The sequence below is a fragment of the Heterodontus francisci genome, chromosome 24 (assembly GCF_036365525.1).
Source record: "Heterodontus francisci isolate sHetFra1 chromosome 24, sHetFra1.hap1, whole genome shotgun sequence".
NCBI classification, from domain to species: Eukaryota; Metazoa; Chordata; class Chondrichthyes; order Heterodontiformes; family Heterodontidae; genus Heterodontus; species Heterodontus francisci.
In genome coordinates this window covers 62,035,914-62,052,579 of record NC_090394.1, presented here as the reverse complement: position 1 = coordinate 62,052,579, position 16,666 = coordinate 62,035,914, and the positions used below count along the sequence as shown (strand labels likewise).

The 16,666-nt window shown below is 43.7% G+C and overlaps 1 protein-coding gene across 7 annotated transcripts in view; it reads left to right on the top strand.

Moving 5' to 3' along the window:
- Positions 1 to 16,666, top strand: part of ciita (class II, major histocompatibility complex, transactivator) — a 111,870-nt gene that overhangs the window by 73,792 nt on the left and 21,412 nt on the right. For all 7 annotated transcript variants that reach the window (XM_068056383.1, XM_068056382.1, XM_068056386.1 and 4 more), the window contains 6 exons: positions 2,433 to 2,579; positions 3,823 to 3,957; positions 10,876 to 10,944; positions 12,051 to 12,269; positions 14,119 to 14,193; positions 14,500 to 16,228. In XM_068056383.1, coding sequence (XP_067912484.1) covers positions 2,433 to 2,579; positions 3,823 to 3,957; positions 10,876 to 10,944; positions 12,051 to 12,269; positions 14,119 to 14,193; positions 14,500 to 16,228 — 2,374 coding nt within the window. The remainder of the gene's footprint in view (positions 1 to 2,432; positions 2,580 to 3,822; positions 3,958 to 10,875; positions 10,945 to 12,050; positions 12,270 to 14,118; positions 14,194 to 14,499; positions 16,229 to 16,666) is intronic.

The following is a 16,666-nucleotide window of genomic DNA, read 5'->3' as shown; positions in this document are numbered from 1 at the left end:
TAAGTCAGGCCACTCACAGGCAGAGAAAGTTATTCCCCTATCTTTTGGCACCAGTAATCTTGGTCTGGCCATGAAACCCCCTTCATGCCCTCTGTTCGGGTCCTCTTGGGGCAATTTCAGAGGAAAGTGAGGCAGCAGGGCTGGAAATGCCCCTTCCTACTTCATTATCCTCCTATCACCAGCCTATACTTATTGCAAGCATTGGCCCAGTTACATCAATTCGGAGAAGCCCTGGAAATCTCAGGGCAACGCTGTAGCAGTGGGGACCTGACACACTGGATCCGTGCCCCATTTCATTGTCCATTTGTCTGAGAAACAGAGCGTTTCTGAGGTACAACAGTGAGGAAAATCTGCCTTTAATATGATTGCCTTTTGTCCCAGGTGGAGCAAGGTGGAGCATAGGGAGTTGTGGAATAGAACTCCCTCTGCTGTCCCTCAGTAATGAGTCTTCACTGTAACCTCATACACTATTGTCAGCTACGGGACAAGCTGCTATTTTTATATAGGCGACATTGTGCCCTGGTTTCAGGCCTAAAGGAAAACAGGCTGAAGTGATCTGTATTCATTTCACTTGAAGATAGTGTTCTAGGATTGAATAAGCCCAAGTTAGAGAGAGAGAGATACAGCACCGTAGCAGGCCCTTCGGCCTAACAAGTCTGCGCCAATCATCAACCACCCATTCATACTAATCCTACATTAATCCCATTTCCCCCTCTCATCCCCACAATTCTCCTACCACCTACCTACACTAGGGACAATTTACAATGGCCAATTTACCTATCAACCTGCAAGTCTTTGGCTGTGGGAGGAAACCAGAGCACCCGGAGGAAACCCACACAGTCACAGGGAGAACTAGCAAACTCCGCACAGGCAGTACCCAGAACCAAACCCGGGTTGCTAGAGCTGTGAGGCTGCGGTGCTAACCACTGTGCCACTGTGCTGAGTTCTAGAGGTGATGAGAATTTTAAACTCATTGTGCTATCTTAACACAAGTGAATTTTAATGGTAATACGAGTGAAATATTAGTAACCGTTAATACAGATAAAATTTCTCTGTTTAGTTGGAAGATGTAATGCTTCTAATTAGTGATTTTTTTTCAAGTATTATGTTTCCTTTTATGCTGTAATATCATGACACCTGAGCTGACACTTTTTTATATGAAAGGTTTTTGAGGCTTGGCCTCAACGGGAGTGTTTTCTGGGCATCACAGTTTAGGAGGACATGAAGGCATTAGAGAGGGTGCAGAAAAGATTTAAGAGAATGGTTCTAGGGACGAGGGACTTTGGCTGTGTGGATAGATTGGAGAAGCTGGGGCTGTTCTCTTTAAGGTTGAGAAGAGATTTGATACAGGCATTCCAAATCATGAGGGGGTTTGGACAGAGTAGATGGGGAGAAACTGTTCCCGTTGGCAGAAGGGTCGAGAACCAGAGGACGCTGATTTAAGGTGAAAAGAAGCAATGGCGACATGAAAAATGTTTTTATGCGGGGATTGGTTAGGGTCTGGAGTGCACTGCCTTAGAGTATGTTGGAGGCAGATTCAGTCGAGGCTTTCAAGAGAGAATTGGATAATTATCTGAAGAGAAATTTTTTTTAGGGTTACAGAGAAAAGGTGGGGGAGTGGGACTAGGTGAGTTGCTGTTGCATTGAGCTGGCACAGAGACGATGGGCTGAATGGCCTCCTTCTGTGCTGTAACCATTGTATAATTCTAAGTGATGAATACATTTATTTTATCACTTGAAGGAAAGAGCTTGGACCTTTTTTTGAATCTGCATTTAAAATGTCATTGGACCTTACAAGCATTGTAATCCTGTGATGGATTTCTACTTAAAATTTGAAAGGAGGTCTAGAAGTTTGTATCTTACAGCCTGGGGCATTTCAAAGCACCAAAGGCAGTATTACTGAGATTATAAAACATGAGCTAGTCCCAAATATGCTAGGACAGCCCATCTAGTAGTTATATGCATCTCTGAATGGACTCATTGACTTTCAGTTTTTTGTTGTGTATGCTATTTCAGGATTTTCGTTAGGGGTAAAATAGGTAATAGGACAGGACATGGGTTACTGCAAACATAGAAAATACTACCACCAGACCAGCATATTTCTGGGCTGTTAATCAATGGCTCAGTTCGACTGTTGTTGCAGAGGGAATCTCTGAGTTACTTGTGGAAGTTTACAGGGTGTAAGTTAATTGTATATTAATTATATACAGGTGAAGGGCATTAATTGGGGTTTCACTTGAGCACATACAAAGAGAAACTTATTGAAACTGTGCTGTGGCTGTGTTCGGAGGTGTATGTTTGTAACATTTCACTCTGCAAATAAATGTTTGATTGAATGAAGATTGGCTCCAGTATTATCGTTCACCTTTCTGTTGTAACAGTGTCATGGCAAATATAGAAATATGTAGTAATGCATTTGATCATTGTTTTAGACGAAGAGAATCTATCTACTTCTCCAGAACGTTCCCCAAAGACAACGGACATCTTTTCCCCAACAGCTGATCCTTCAGACATCAACCATCTGAAACAACTCAAAAATCACGTCGCACAGATTGGATCAAACATTTACATTAACTCAGGTCTGTAAAACTGAAAACTCATTTTTGAGTATGATCTGTACTTGGTTGCAATTAGATTTGTGTCCTATTTCCTGGATTCTACCAAATTAAACCCAAAAGTCTGACCACCTTGCTATCTGACTGCCTCTTGATGTGGATGGATGATTTTGACTCTTAGGTTCAATGTACATACTCCAGGTATTTAAAGTCTAGCTGACTTAAAACTTAAAACTCAAAGTTAATTGAAAACTTAGCTCTTTGACCAAGGTTTTCACCACTTGCCCTAATTATCTTATGAAGGTGTCAAATTTTGTTTGATAATTCTCCTGTGAAACTCCTTTTGGACATTTTACTATCTTTAAGGCAGTATATAAATACAAGCTGTTGATTGTACGGGTAGTTTAGTGAAGCATTGTATTTGGTATAACAACAATGTGTTGTACTATGGAATGTTACATTACGAACATACGAATTAGGAGCAGGAGTAGGCCACTCGGCCCTTTGAGCCTGCTCCGCCATTCAATAAGTTCTTGGCTGAACTGATTACTCCACATTTCCACCTACCCTCGATAACCTTCCAGCCCCTTGCTTATCAAGAATTGATCTACCTCTGCCTTAAAAATATTCAAAGACTCTGCTTCCACCACCTTTTGAGGAAGAGAATTCCAAAGACTCACGACCCTCTGAGAGAAATAATTTCTCCTCATCTCTGTCTTAAATGAGTGACCCCTTATTTTTAAACACTGACCCCTAGTTCTAGTTTCCCCAACAAGGGGAAACATCCTTTCCACATCCACCCTGTCAAGACCCCTCAGGATCTTGTGTTTCAATCAAGTCGCCTTACTCTTCCAAATTCCAGCGGATACAAGCCTAGCCTGTCCAACCTTTCCTCGTAAGACAGCCCGCCCATTCCAGGTATTAGTAAACCAAAATGTTGTGATGCAAGTTCATGCTTGTGATCAGCACAAGATAAATTTCTGATTTCAACTGGTCCATATTGTGGTGTTGAGCACTTGCCTCAGACGTGGAGGGAGGATTGGCATTTGAGTCATCCAGTTTGCTCGTGTCTACCATCTAGTGGCCAGTATCAGAACAGCAATAGCTGAGACAATACAGCTGATTTCCTCTGCCAGGAAACTATGTCGCATTTGGGGACTTAAAGGGAAGGGAGGAAGAGGAACAATAACTAAAATGTAAAAATGTTCTAAAAGGACATACTGAGAAAAAGGTTATAATTTCTGCATTTCATATTTGTTCATTTCAGAGAACTCGATCGTTTGTGGCCCAGTTGTCAGTTCTGCTGGCTTCCAGTTTTTTCCATCATATGCACTTCCACAGCAAGTCATCAACATGCCTGTCAATGGAGTTATTCAGCCAGGAGCATCTACTTGTTTTTTAGGTCCGTCACAGAAAACTACACTTCTTGTGTATCATAAATGGAAGAAATCTGTAGGTAGCAAATATTGTCATGTACAGAAAGCCTAGTAATTTTCAAGTTACCAGCACATACCAGGACTTGCCTCTAGATATGTATGATAATTAACTTGTACAGTGATGTTGACACTCCCATTTCACATGATTTGTGGAAATATTTTAACAACTATTGAAAGAAACTTTCTCATCACAGGAATTGTGATCTTCACACGACTTGTATACACTAATGGATTGTCACTATAAGGGACAGAAGGCAGCAGAGTTGATAATTGGAAGTTCAATTGGATCAAACTGGCTGGAAGAATAGATTTTGAAAAGTACTTTTAGTTCTTTTCCTCTGTACTTTGCATGGGACACCAATAAGGGCAGATGGGAAGCCTGCTCTGGGCCTCTATCAATGCCGTTATATAACTGGTTTCTAGAAGATCTGTAACTGTGTCTCAGCCTCTGAGTTTTCTTTCCTTTTGGTGGGGAAGTATTTGGTCCCCACTTGGCTGAGATGAGGAACCCAACAGGTGGGGAAATAGTGTGCAGGCTCACACTCTGCCATTCTGGCTGGACAGACGAAACATCTTCCATCTGGGACAGTGAAAAATCACAGTGCATCAATTTTAATTTAATCTGAGTAGTTTCTGTTTGATCTAAGTTTCCTTCATTCCCGCCCCCACCCCACACCCAGCCACACCACTACCCCCACCCACTCCTGCAGCTACTTGCCTCCATTCATCTCTCTAAGCTAGGAGAGTTGGCAAATCTGCCATATAAGTCCAATAACCAGACTATTTTCATTTTGATGGAAACCCCACAATAGTGCTGCACTTTCAACCTTCAGTCTCAGGACAGGTTTGACAAGACATTACAAGCAGTAACGTAACGATAAACTCAGAGCATCAAGCAACATGTATTTGAAGTATTATTGGTACCTGCAGGATTCCACAGTATTGAACTACAACCCATACTGGATCAGTGAAACATCACAGCAAGGGGATCGTCAGTGGACATTCCCATGCATCTGGAAATGGGAGAGCACACACACCTGATATGATAAACACAGTATCTGTGAGGATTTCCTGCACTGTAACACATACTCAAAACCCAGTCAGCATGGATTTCTAAAAAGAAGTTGAACCTTGACCACATTGAGCTTGTTGAAGTAATAGAGGGAAGTGATGAGAATAAGAGATGAAGGAAGTGCAATGCATGTGGCTTACACAGATTTTCAGAAAGCATTTAATAGGATAACACATAAGACTTCAGCAAAGATAATGGCAAATGGAATTAAAAGAAACGTGGCCACATGAATAGAGAGAGATGATTGCAGTGCAAAAAGCAAAGGGTTGTTGTGTAAAAGAAGTTACTGCAACTAGAAAGGTGTGAGTGTTCTTCCAAAGGGGCTTGTGTTGGTGCCATTCTTTGTAATTGCATACATGGATGATCTGGGATTTAAATTTATGGGAACAATATTGAATTTGCTGGTGATGCTAAATCGGAGAGCTGGGTGATTGTTGGGGGGGTGGGGTGGAGGGGTTGGAAAAGGGGAATACAGCAAATGGTAGTGAGGATTGTGAAAGAATATGGAAGAATACCAAAAGGCTGGCAGAATGGCCAGATAAGTGGCATATGTAGTTCGATGTTGACAAAGGTGAAGAAATGTATTTTTGAAGTAGAGAATTTTTTTTTAATTTCCAAAATATACTTTATTCATAAAAATCTGGAAAAATTACATTCCCAAACAGTTTAAAACAGCATCAAGTCAAAGAATACAAACAGTGCAAAGGTGATCAGTTACCTTCTATACAATCATGAGTTGCCTCACAACCCTTCCATTTCATCGTCATGCCATATACATTTTTACATTTACAGCACACAAAATTTCTCCGATATAGTTCGAGGGGTTTCCCATGGATCCAGTCCCTCAGTTCAGCTTGGTGGGGGGACCTTACACTGTGGTCTTTCCCCATTGAGCCTTTGCTGCGGCTGCCCCAAGCTTTAGTGTGTCCCTCAGCACGTAGTCCTGGACCTTGGAATGTGCCAGTCTGCAACTTTCGGTGGTGGACAACTCTTTGCGCTGGAAGACCAGCAAGTTTCGGGCAGACCAAAGGGCGTCTTTCACCGAATTGATAGCCCTCCAGCAGCAGTTGATGTTTGTCTCGGTGTGCGTCCCTGGGAACAGCCCACAGAGCACAGACTCCTGTGTTACAGAGCTGCTTGGGATGAACCTCGACAAAAACCACTGCATCTCTTTCCACACCTGCTTTGCGAAAACACATTCTAGGAGGAGGTGGGCGACCGTCTCTTCCCCGCCACAACCATTGTGCGGAGGGGGCGAGACTTCGGGTGTGCATGAAGGATCTGACGGGGAGGACCCTTCTCACCACCAGCCAAGCTACATCTTGGTGCTTGTTTGACAGTTCTGGTGATGAGGCATTCCGCCAAATGACCTTGGCAGTCTGCTCGGGGAACCATCCGACAGGATCCACCGTCTCCTTTTCCCGTAGGGCCTTGAGGACATTCCGTGCAGACCACTGCCTGATGGACCGGTGGTCAAAGGTGTTTTCCCGCAGAAACTGCTCCACGAAGGATAGGTGGTACGGCACGGCCCAACTGCATGGAGCGTTCTGCGGCAATGTGACCAGTTCCATCCTTCGCAACACTGGGGACAGATAGAACCTCAGCACGTAGTGACACTTGGAGTTTGCGTACTGGAGGTCTACACACAGCTTGGTGCAGCCGCACACAAAGGTGGTCATCAGGATGAGGGCCATGTTGGGTACATTTTTCCCGCCCTTGTCCAGAGATTTGAGCATCGTGTCCCTCCGGACCCGGTCCATTTTAGATCCCCAGATGAAGCGGAAAGTGGCTTGGGTGACTGCCACAGCGCAGGAGTGGGGTATGGGCCAGACCTGCGCCACGTAGAGCAACAACGTGAGCGCCTCGCACCTGATGACCAGGTTCTTACCCACAATGGAGAGAGATCGCTGCCCCCACATGCCCAACTTTTGTCGTACCTTGGCTACTCACTCCTCCCAGGTTTTGGTGCACGCCCCGGCCCTTCCAAACCATTTCCCCAGCACCTTCAGGTAATCTGACCTGACGGTGAAGGGGACAAAGGATTGGTCAGCCCAGTTCCCAAAGAACATGACCTCGCTCTTGCCGTGGTTAACTTTGGCTCCCGAGGCCAGTTCGAACTGGTCACAGATGCTCATCAGTCTGCGCACGGACAGCGGATCCGAGCAGAAGACGGCGACATCATCCATGTACAGGGAGGTTTTAACCTGAGTGCCTCCGCTGCCTGGGATTGTCACCCCTCTTATGCTCGCATCCTTCCTAATAGACTCAGCAAAGGGTTCAATACAGCAAATAAACAAGACCGGGGAGAGAGGACAGCCCTGTCTGACTCCAGATTTGATCGGGAAACTTTCCGATTCCCACCCGTTGATTGAGACTGCGCTACTGATGTTTGTGTAGAGCAGTTGGATCCAATTGCAGATTCCCTCCCCAAACCTCATTTTGGAAAGCACGTCCATCATGTAGGTGTGTGATATCCTGTCAAAAGCCTTCTCCTGGTCCAAGCTGATGAGGCAGGTGTCCACCCTCCTGTCCCGTACTTGGGCGATCATATCCCTGAGTAGCGTGAGACTATCTGAGATCTTCCTGCCGGGTACAGTACAGGTCTGATCGGGGTGAATCACCAACTCCAGAGCAGATTTGACTCGACTGGCTATGACTTTTGACAGAATCTTGTAGTCAACATTACGCAGTGAGATGGGCTGCCAATTTCTGATTTCTGCCCTCTCCCCCTTCTGCTTGTAAATGAGGGTGATGATGCCTTTCCTCATGGATTCTGACATGCTGCCGGCCAGGAGCGTACTCTCGTATACTTCCAGCAGGTCCGGGCCGACCCAGTCCCACAGGGCCGAGTACAACTCGACCGGTAAGCCATCGCTCCCGGGAGTTTTACTCGTCTCGAAGGACTCTATGGCCTTTGTCAGCTCGTCCAGAGTAAGCGGCTTGTCCTGTCTCTCCCTCATGCTGTCATCTAAGACCTCTGTGATAGATGACAGGAAGGACTGGGAGGCTCTGCTGTCTGTGGGTTTCGCGTCATACAGCCCAGCATAAAAGGATTTGCTGATCCTTAGTATGTCGGACTGCGAAGACGTTACCGAGCCATCTTCTTCCTTCAGGCTGCTGATAACCGAGCTCTCTCTGTGTACCTTTTGGAAGAAGTAACGCGAGCACGTCTCATCCTGCTCGATGGAGCGGACTCTGGACCGGAATATGATCTTGGAGGCCTCCTTGGCAAAGAGCGAGGCCTGCTGGCTCTTCACCTCTTGGAGGTCCTCTTTGACTTCGACCCCCATTGACTGCAACCGGAGTAGATTTTGCATACTTTTCTGGAGTCGGGACATTTCCCTTTGTGTCTCTCTCGCCCTCTGAACACCTTTGTGGATGAAGAACCTCTTGATCTCCTTGATCGCTTCCCACCAGTGAACTGGAGACTCTAAGAGGGGTTTCACGGTCCTCCAACCTTTGTAATCCCTTTTGAGTTCCTCAACGTTCTCTGGGGTCAGCAGTGTCGCATTGAGCTTCTACGTCCCTCTGCCAACCCGCTGGTCGTCCTGTAAGTGACAGTCGGCCAGTAAGAGGCAATGGTCGGAGAAGAACACCGGCTTGACGTTGGTGGATCCGACCGTGACAGCACGGGACACAAACAGGAAGTCAATCCTGGAACGGGCAGACCCGTCCGATCTCGACCATGTGTATCTGCGCTGCGCTCCGTCTGCAGGTTTGCTGAAGATGTCGTGCAGTTTGGCATCTTTATCTGTTTCCATCAGGAATCTGGACGTCGCGTCCAGTTTGCTGTCGTCACTGCCGGATCGTCCAGCCGCATCGATGATGCAGTTGAAGTCACCGCCTAGGATGACCGGCCTGGACGTCGCCAGCAGCAGTGGGAGCTGCTGGAAGACAGTCAGCCGCTCTCTGCGGTGTACCAGGGCGTACACGTTGATCATCCGGAGCGGAGCGTTGTTGTACATCACGTCTGCTACGAGGAGGCGAACGCCCACCACCTCCTTAACTTCGGAGATGGTGAAGTTACTTCCCCGCAGCAGAATACCCAGGCCGGAGGAATGGCAATCATTACCCCCCGACCAGATCGATGGCCCGTGGGACCACCATCACGACCACTGCCTGTAGGTGCTGAGGTGTGGTATTCCACACTCCTGCAGAAACAGTAAAGAATAGGAAAAGGAAATATACCTTTACGTTTTTTTAGGTTTTAAATGGAGTAGAAGAGCAGACGGGCTCTTCATGTGCTGATACACAAGTCAGTAAAGGTGACCGTGAAAGCAGCTAAGATCTTGTCAAATAATATCCTTGGTTTTCATACCTAGGGTATAAAAGCAAGGAGGCGAACACAGTAGGAAGTTGAGTTAGTTTTGAGCATCACATTATAGGAAGGACATCAAAACAATGTAATAGGTTTATTATAGATTCAATAGGATATTACCCAGGATAAGGGATAACTGTATTGTAGAGAGACTTGAAGTCAACTTTTCTTACTAGAGCTGAGAAGGTTAAGGGATGCTCTGATAGAGCCCTTCAAGATTATGAAGTTGATTTTAACTGTTCATGCCAGGCTGGAAATGGGGGGTAGTGAGTAGTCTACCCCTTTCATACCTGTCAGATTGACTTCAATGAGAAAGGAGAACCAGGAAAGGTTTAAAATGGGTGGGCAACATGTTGACGCCTGTTTCTCACCTGGCGGGAATGGTTAAATCACCCTACCCTCCCAACCCCATCCCCCACTCCGAACACCATGTCTGAAGTGTTACGTTAATGCAATAGGTTGCCTCCACTGGTCAGTGAGATGCTAAGAAGAGGCACAAATTCAAGATAATCACAAAAAGAATTAAAGACGAGATTTAAAAACAATCTTTACAAGCAGGATGATTATATTGTCAAGCCGTGCCTTGATTTTAAAATTGTTATCTTGTTTTCAAATCCCTCTATGGCCTCGACCCTCCCTATCTCTGTAATCTCCTCCAGCCCCACAACTCACCAAGATATCTCAGCTCCTCTAATTCTGGCCTATTGAGTATCCCTAATTTTAATTGCTTCACCATTAGTTGACCGTGCCGTCAGCTGCCTGGGCCTTAAGCTCTGGAATACCCTCCCTACACCTGTCCGCCCCTCTACCTCGCTTTTCTCCTTTTGAGATACTGCTTAAAACATACCTCTTTGACCAAGCTTTTTGTCATCTGACCTAATATCTCCTTATGGGCTAAGTGCCATATTTTATAATGCTCCTGTGAAACACTTTGAGACATTTTATTATATTAAAGACACTATATAAATATAAGATGTAATTGGGGCTGATACAAAATAGGGATTAGACTAGGTGGCACTTTTGCAGGTAAAACAGGTACAGAGTTGCCTGACCAGATGGCCTGTCTCTATACTGTAATATTCGTTCTGTGTGTTACTGAGTGTGCAGCACCACATGCGTTTTTGTTTGCTCAGTTCAAACCAGAGATAGGTTTGCTCCCACTGGCTGGTAATCTGGCAGAGCAGATTGTCTGTCCATTGAAAAGCCTGTCAGATTTCCGTGCTACTGATTTCTACACGGGCTGGACAATCCTCCCCCTTCTATCATTCTGCAAAGACCACAGCATTGACATATAGAGGCTCAGCAGAGAATTGCCATGTCTAATCTCACTTGGACATAAAACTGCTGTGATGGTATCTTCCATGAACACAATGCTGAGTGAATGCAGCCTGCAGTAAGATTTTTCTTCATTAGGAAAATACATTGGGCTGTTCAATGTATAAAGTGGATCACAGATTTGAAATGAAAATTGTAAAATCTGTTTTTGTTTTGCAGTTCTAGATAAGAGCTTAGCAGCTCTTGAGATTACAACACTGCTGCCAACATCACCTGTGCATTCCCCACGTGAGTAGCTTTCTGCCTTTATTGAACACGTTAACTAGGAAAAAGCAGAAGAGTTAATGATGTGTGAGAATCAGCCTATACCCCACCATTACAGCTCAACTGAACATTCGCTCATTTGTTTCAGCTAATGGCCGGATTAAGTTTTGCTACGCTTTTACTGAATAACTTTGGACCTTTTATTTTAATTAAGTATAGAAAATGGTAAATTTGGTTGTGATTTGGCCCAGATTTTGCTGGATGTACCACAGAAGAAATAGCAGGCCTGTTCAATCATGCTTGCAAAATGTGATAGTGTATGAGACGTATCAAAATTAGAACGAATTCTCATTTATATTGTGTCTTATGCTCAGGATATCCCAAAGCATTTTATAACCAATAAAGTATTTTTCTGTGTAGTCACTGTTATAATGTAGGTAAATGTAGCAGTCAATTTGTGCACAGCAAGATCCCACAAATGGCAATGAGATGAGTAACCAGATAATCTTTTTGGTCCAGTTGATTGAGGAAGGTTTTTTTGACCTGGATATCAGGAAAACTCCCTAACTCTTCGATTAGTGGCATCAGATTTTTTAAAATCTCTATTGGAGCTGGCAGAGAGCGCCTCAGTTTAATGTCTCATCTGAAAGACAGCATTTGTGCAGTGCAACACTCCAGCAATAATTCACTGAAGCATCAGCTGAGATTGAGCTTAAGCCACTGGAGTAAAGTTATATGGTGATGCCAGAACAAGACCTGTATGTATAACAATGGACTTCTAAGTGTGAGCGAGGTACCTAAGAACTCATTATCTTCACAGTTCATTTGAGATTGCGAATTTAGCATGTCTGAAGTAGGGGAGCTACTTCTCTATTGCATGGTGCTGCCAGTGTGCAACACCACCTTAATCTGTATATGGTTTGATGTCCAGAGAACAGGAAAATGCATGACCTGCTGGCCTTTCTCCATGGTATTTCCTTCAAGTTTCTCATTGCTTTTCTCAATCTGCTTCTCCTAAAAATTAATGACGTGCTTAGTTTCTCAAATTAAATGTTCAGCACAAAACTGGAGATTTAAGTAAGTCAGAAGCGTCGACTGCTTTCTTATCTTTGTGCGCTTTTGTCTTTCAGCTGGTTTGGCGCAGGCATTTTCTCCCCCGAGCATTTCAGCAATATCACGGAACGCTTCACCTGTTACTTCAAATACAGACTCGCCTGTCAGTCCTGTGGACAGTCCAGGCTTCTTCAGTCATCAATCTATCGATTCTCAGAGTTTGCCAGTGTCTATGACCAGTGCTCAGCCTATGGATATTCCAACAACTCCAGTCTCTGTGGACAGTGGGGGACCATGTATGTCATAAAAGTGTTTAATCTGTTAATAATCAAGTTAGTTAATAGCTTGAGTGATGCTTCAATAAGATACAACATGGGTCGGCAACCTTCATAATGAGCCATTTAGTCAAAAAAGAAAAATTTTAAGATCTGTAATGCTGTCTTTTCAGGGGCACCGAGTCAATGAGCTCCTCTTGGGGTCTCTTGGAATACACATACCTGCAACAAAGAGCAGTCTGTGCAATATCATCAACATTACACGATTCATAACCAGCAGTAGAGAAGCCTGGAGCTGAATTTATCTGCTGACTGATGATATCTGTGGCCATTTCACTGTTCCGTCTTTCATGCTCTTTGCAGTAAAGGCTTGTCTTTAATTTTTTGAATAATTTTGTTATTGTCTGTAAAATCACTGCTTGTTGATGAATTTCACTTCCCAACTGAGACACACAGGGAGGCCAGCTGAATTCCGGATGAATGCAAATGAATCCGTCCATTCATTTTGAAATTTGCGATTTTCATCTTTGATATTTTTCTCTTGTAGCCGTTTCAAACCCTCTAATTATGCCAATTTTTTTCAAATTAAATCCAAACGCTAATCAGTTTTTAAAAATGTCTGTTGACTTTAATATTCTATACAGTACCACTAATGAATGACACAAACTTCAGTTTCCTGTAATAAATTACAAAATTATTGTCGCAAAACAGCCTCAAAACAAGGACCACAGTTAGTTCCTTTATTTGATGTATATGACGACATCTGTGAGTGACTGGCTAGTGGTCAGTACATAAGCCAGTAATGCAATTGCAAATGATGTCATTTTGCTTGACAAACAGTGCAAACTGTAACTTATGACTTTTGATCCAAGCAAGTTTTCAATAGAATTTCATTTTTTTTTTGATTAAACGTGTCACAAGTTCTAGCTTTTATCTGTTAAAATATCCATCGCCAAGGAGATTTTTATATATCTGATTTTTAAAAAAATTAGAAACACGTTTGGATAACATTTCTAAAAATTGATAAATGACCAAAAAAATGGGTTTGATCCATCAAGGCCACACTAGTCCTTAATGAATCACAAGTGGCTTCAGAACCGCAGGTTGCCGACCCCTTGGTTACAAGATTTACCTGTAGGCAAGTTACACAGCACAATGAAAACCAGTCCACAGTCTCATGAGTGGAGCGATGCAGGTTTGCTTCCTCCACTCAGCTGAGCTGCCAGTTTTAACCACACTTGGGCAACAGCAGGAAGCTACAGGGAGGGGGTGGGTTGCAGCATGGATGAGAGAACCTCAGTTATTCATGCGTCTTATTAAATAATTTTGAGTAGTCTTGATGGAAACCTGGGAGTAGGTTGGGCACTGTGAAGTATTAGACTTGTTTACATATTTTGCATGGCTGACTATCACATATAAAGATGTCTGAGGCAGGATTTATCTTCTTCTAAATAGTATTAAATTTATAAACACGCATGTTTAAATCTCGATGGCAATGTGAAAGGGATTCCTTTTATTTAAAAAAAAAAATACACAATCCCTCCAGCTTTATAACATTTTAATCTGGCCCCAGTTACACTGTGCCTTCTCAGTTCTCCCCCAGTCCCAGCGGAGGTCTACTTCTGTCTGTAGTGGAATTGTCCACATCGCAGCACCTGGAAAGCTGACCTATTAAACTAGAGGAAGCAAACTGGCTCATGGCTAAACATCAGCTGGAGTTAATAGTGATTGTGGGGAAGTTTAGCATCTGTGAGGGCTTCACAGTAGCAGGCAGTCACACAGGAGGAGGGGAGCTGGGAGCAGTGTAGGAGTGAGGGAAAGCATATGCTAGAATGGTGGATCTGCTAACTATCCCTTCTTTCTATGCTAGATCCTGCAATAGAGTCGTCTGGTGAAGAATCATCTGAACCGTCGAGTCCAACAATCAAGCTATATGCCAAAACAAGTAAATATTTAATTTTTCATATCATTAATGTCTGGCAAACTGTGCATGCAATTCTATGTTGTATTTGGTACTCAATGGATCAGATTAACAAACAAATTTCAATGTAGAATTAAAAACAGAAAATTCTGCACAGTTGGTTAGTCAGCACCAACCCCTATTGTGCATGATATATTTTAATATATTCTCATTCATTTTGGTTGGAAATGCAGCAACAAAATAAAGCTGCTCTCACGAGATCTTCTAGTCACTTCTTATCAGAACAGTGCATAAAGTGGTGTAAGATTATTTACTGCTTTGTATCAACAGAAGGTGTAGAAGCTTGTACAGAGACTGTGAAAGAATATTTGAAAGACATGAGCCAACACTCTTACATTTGCCACGAACACGACGAAATGCTTCTTGAAGACATTTACGTGGATGTCACCATGGTCGAGGGTCAAACTGAAAATAAGTCTGCAAGAAATGCCTCCAAGTGCTTGGATAAAGAGTGCAGGATCTATGACATAGCGGAACGAGAAAGAGCTGCTGTCAACATGAGCAATCTCTTTGACATCTCAGAAAAACGACAGAAGAAAACAAAAGTAGTTGCTTTACTAGGGAGAGCGGGGATTGGTAAAAGTGTACTGGTCCAAAGAATCTGCCACGACTGGGTGAACGGGTGCTTCAGGCAGTTTGAGTTTGTTTTCTGGTTTAAGTGCAGGACGCTCAACTTTGCGAAGCATTACACTTTAAAGGATTTACTTTTCCAGCCATTTCTTCCTTCACTAAAGAATACAGATGAAGTCTTTCAATACCTATGCCACAATTCACACAAGGTTCTTCTCATTTTTGATGACTTCGAAGACTTCCAAGATCACGATGGCCTCATGCAGCCTACAACTTGCAGTTCGACAGAGACACCTCGCACTGTCAAACAGCTGCTTGCAGGCCTCCTTCAGAAAAAGTTGCTTAAGGGATGCACCGTGCTTATTACTGCAAGACCAAAAGAAATCTTCAACCAGTACCTCTGCAGAGTGGACAAGATTGTTGAAGTATTGGGTTTCAGCCAAAGTCACATACAAGAATTCCTGTACAGGTACTTTGATGACTCATCCATAGCTGCGGAAGCAATGGCATGTCTTCAGGAGCAACAGTACATGCTTAGCTTTTGCTACATCCCTTTATTATGCAGATTTATCTGTCTTGTTCTCAAAGCCAGGCGCCAGACTGGAGATGGGCGTTTGGCATTGCCATCCACTCTCACTAATTTATTTCTGAACCTATTTCAAATCCTACTCCACTGTGCACCATCAACTTTACCACAGACGCAAAGTGTCATTGCTTTACACAAGCAGAACATCCTGGAGTTGAGCAAACATGCCTTCACGGGAGTCCAACACCATGAATCTGTGTGCTTCGAGTCCAGGTCAGCAGAAATGTCGAACTTTGCTTTGAAGCATGGTCTTCTAAGGCCTTTCTTAATGACTGGTGAAGAAAAGGAGCAGGAATGTGGGAAAACCTTTTCTCATTCTGCCCTGCAGAATTTTCTTGGAGGGTTCTATTTATTGTTTTCTGAAGCTATCAAGTGCAAAGGCCTCACAAAAATTATTTCCCTGCAGCACAAAAAACGGAAATCTCAGGAGGACTGGTTGGACATTGTTCGCAGGTTTCTGGTAGGACTGGCCTTTCATGAAGGAAATGCATTTCTTAGTTGTTTCTCCCATCATTCAAAGGCAAACATTAAAAGCAAGAAGCAAAAGAGCGTGCAGAAATACTTGACAGAGCTCGAAATCAGTACGCTCAGCACCAGTAAATTGCTGGAGCTATGTCATTGTGTTTATGAAACACAGAGTACTGAGCTAACTGCACGAGTAGCTGCTAAACTAAGTGAGAAGCTGTACTTTAGAGGCACGCGGCTGACTCCACCTGACATCTTCGTACTGCTGCATGTGATGCAGAGGTCCCCAAATAACTTTGCCGTTGACCTGAGGGACACGAGTATTGACTTGCAAGGGATCAAGCAGTTCACTGCATTGAAGAATGTGACCTCGTTTAGGTAGGTGCACAGATCTCCCATCTGTAAATTGAATACAGTGTCTGGTGGACTTTTTACTTCATTTTAGCTTATTGATGCAGTGAGCTCATTCTGCTGAACATCTTGCCTCTTTGAGTTCATCCTCCTGATAGTGTTGTCATTCTCTTGTCCCCTTTTTGAGACCTTACTGTATTTAAACTTCAAACATGCAGTACAAAAGTCCTATATTTTCCTTCTCCCCTCATTTACGTTTTTAAAAACAATTCTCAATATTTCTAAACCTCTTGCTTAACACCAAGCACCATTCCTTGGGCCACATTGTAGATAAACAGTCTGTTACAGCCTAGTGGCAATAATACTCTTGATTTAGTTTCCAGAAGATAAATGAAAGCAGCCAACCATGATCTGGCCTCCAATTATCTCTCCTTTCTTGTGAAGAAGCATCTGGGTCTCTGTTTG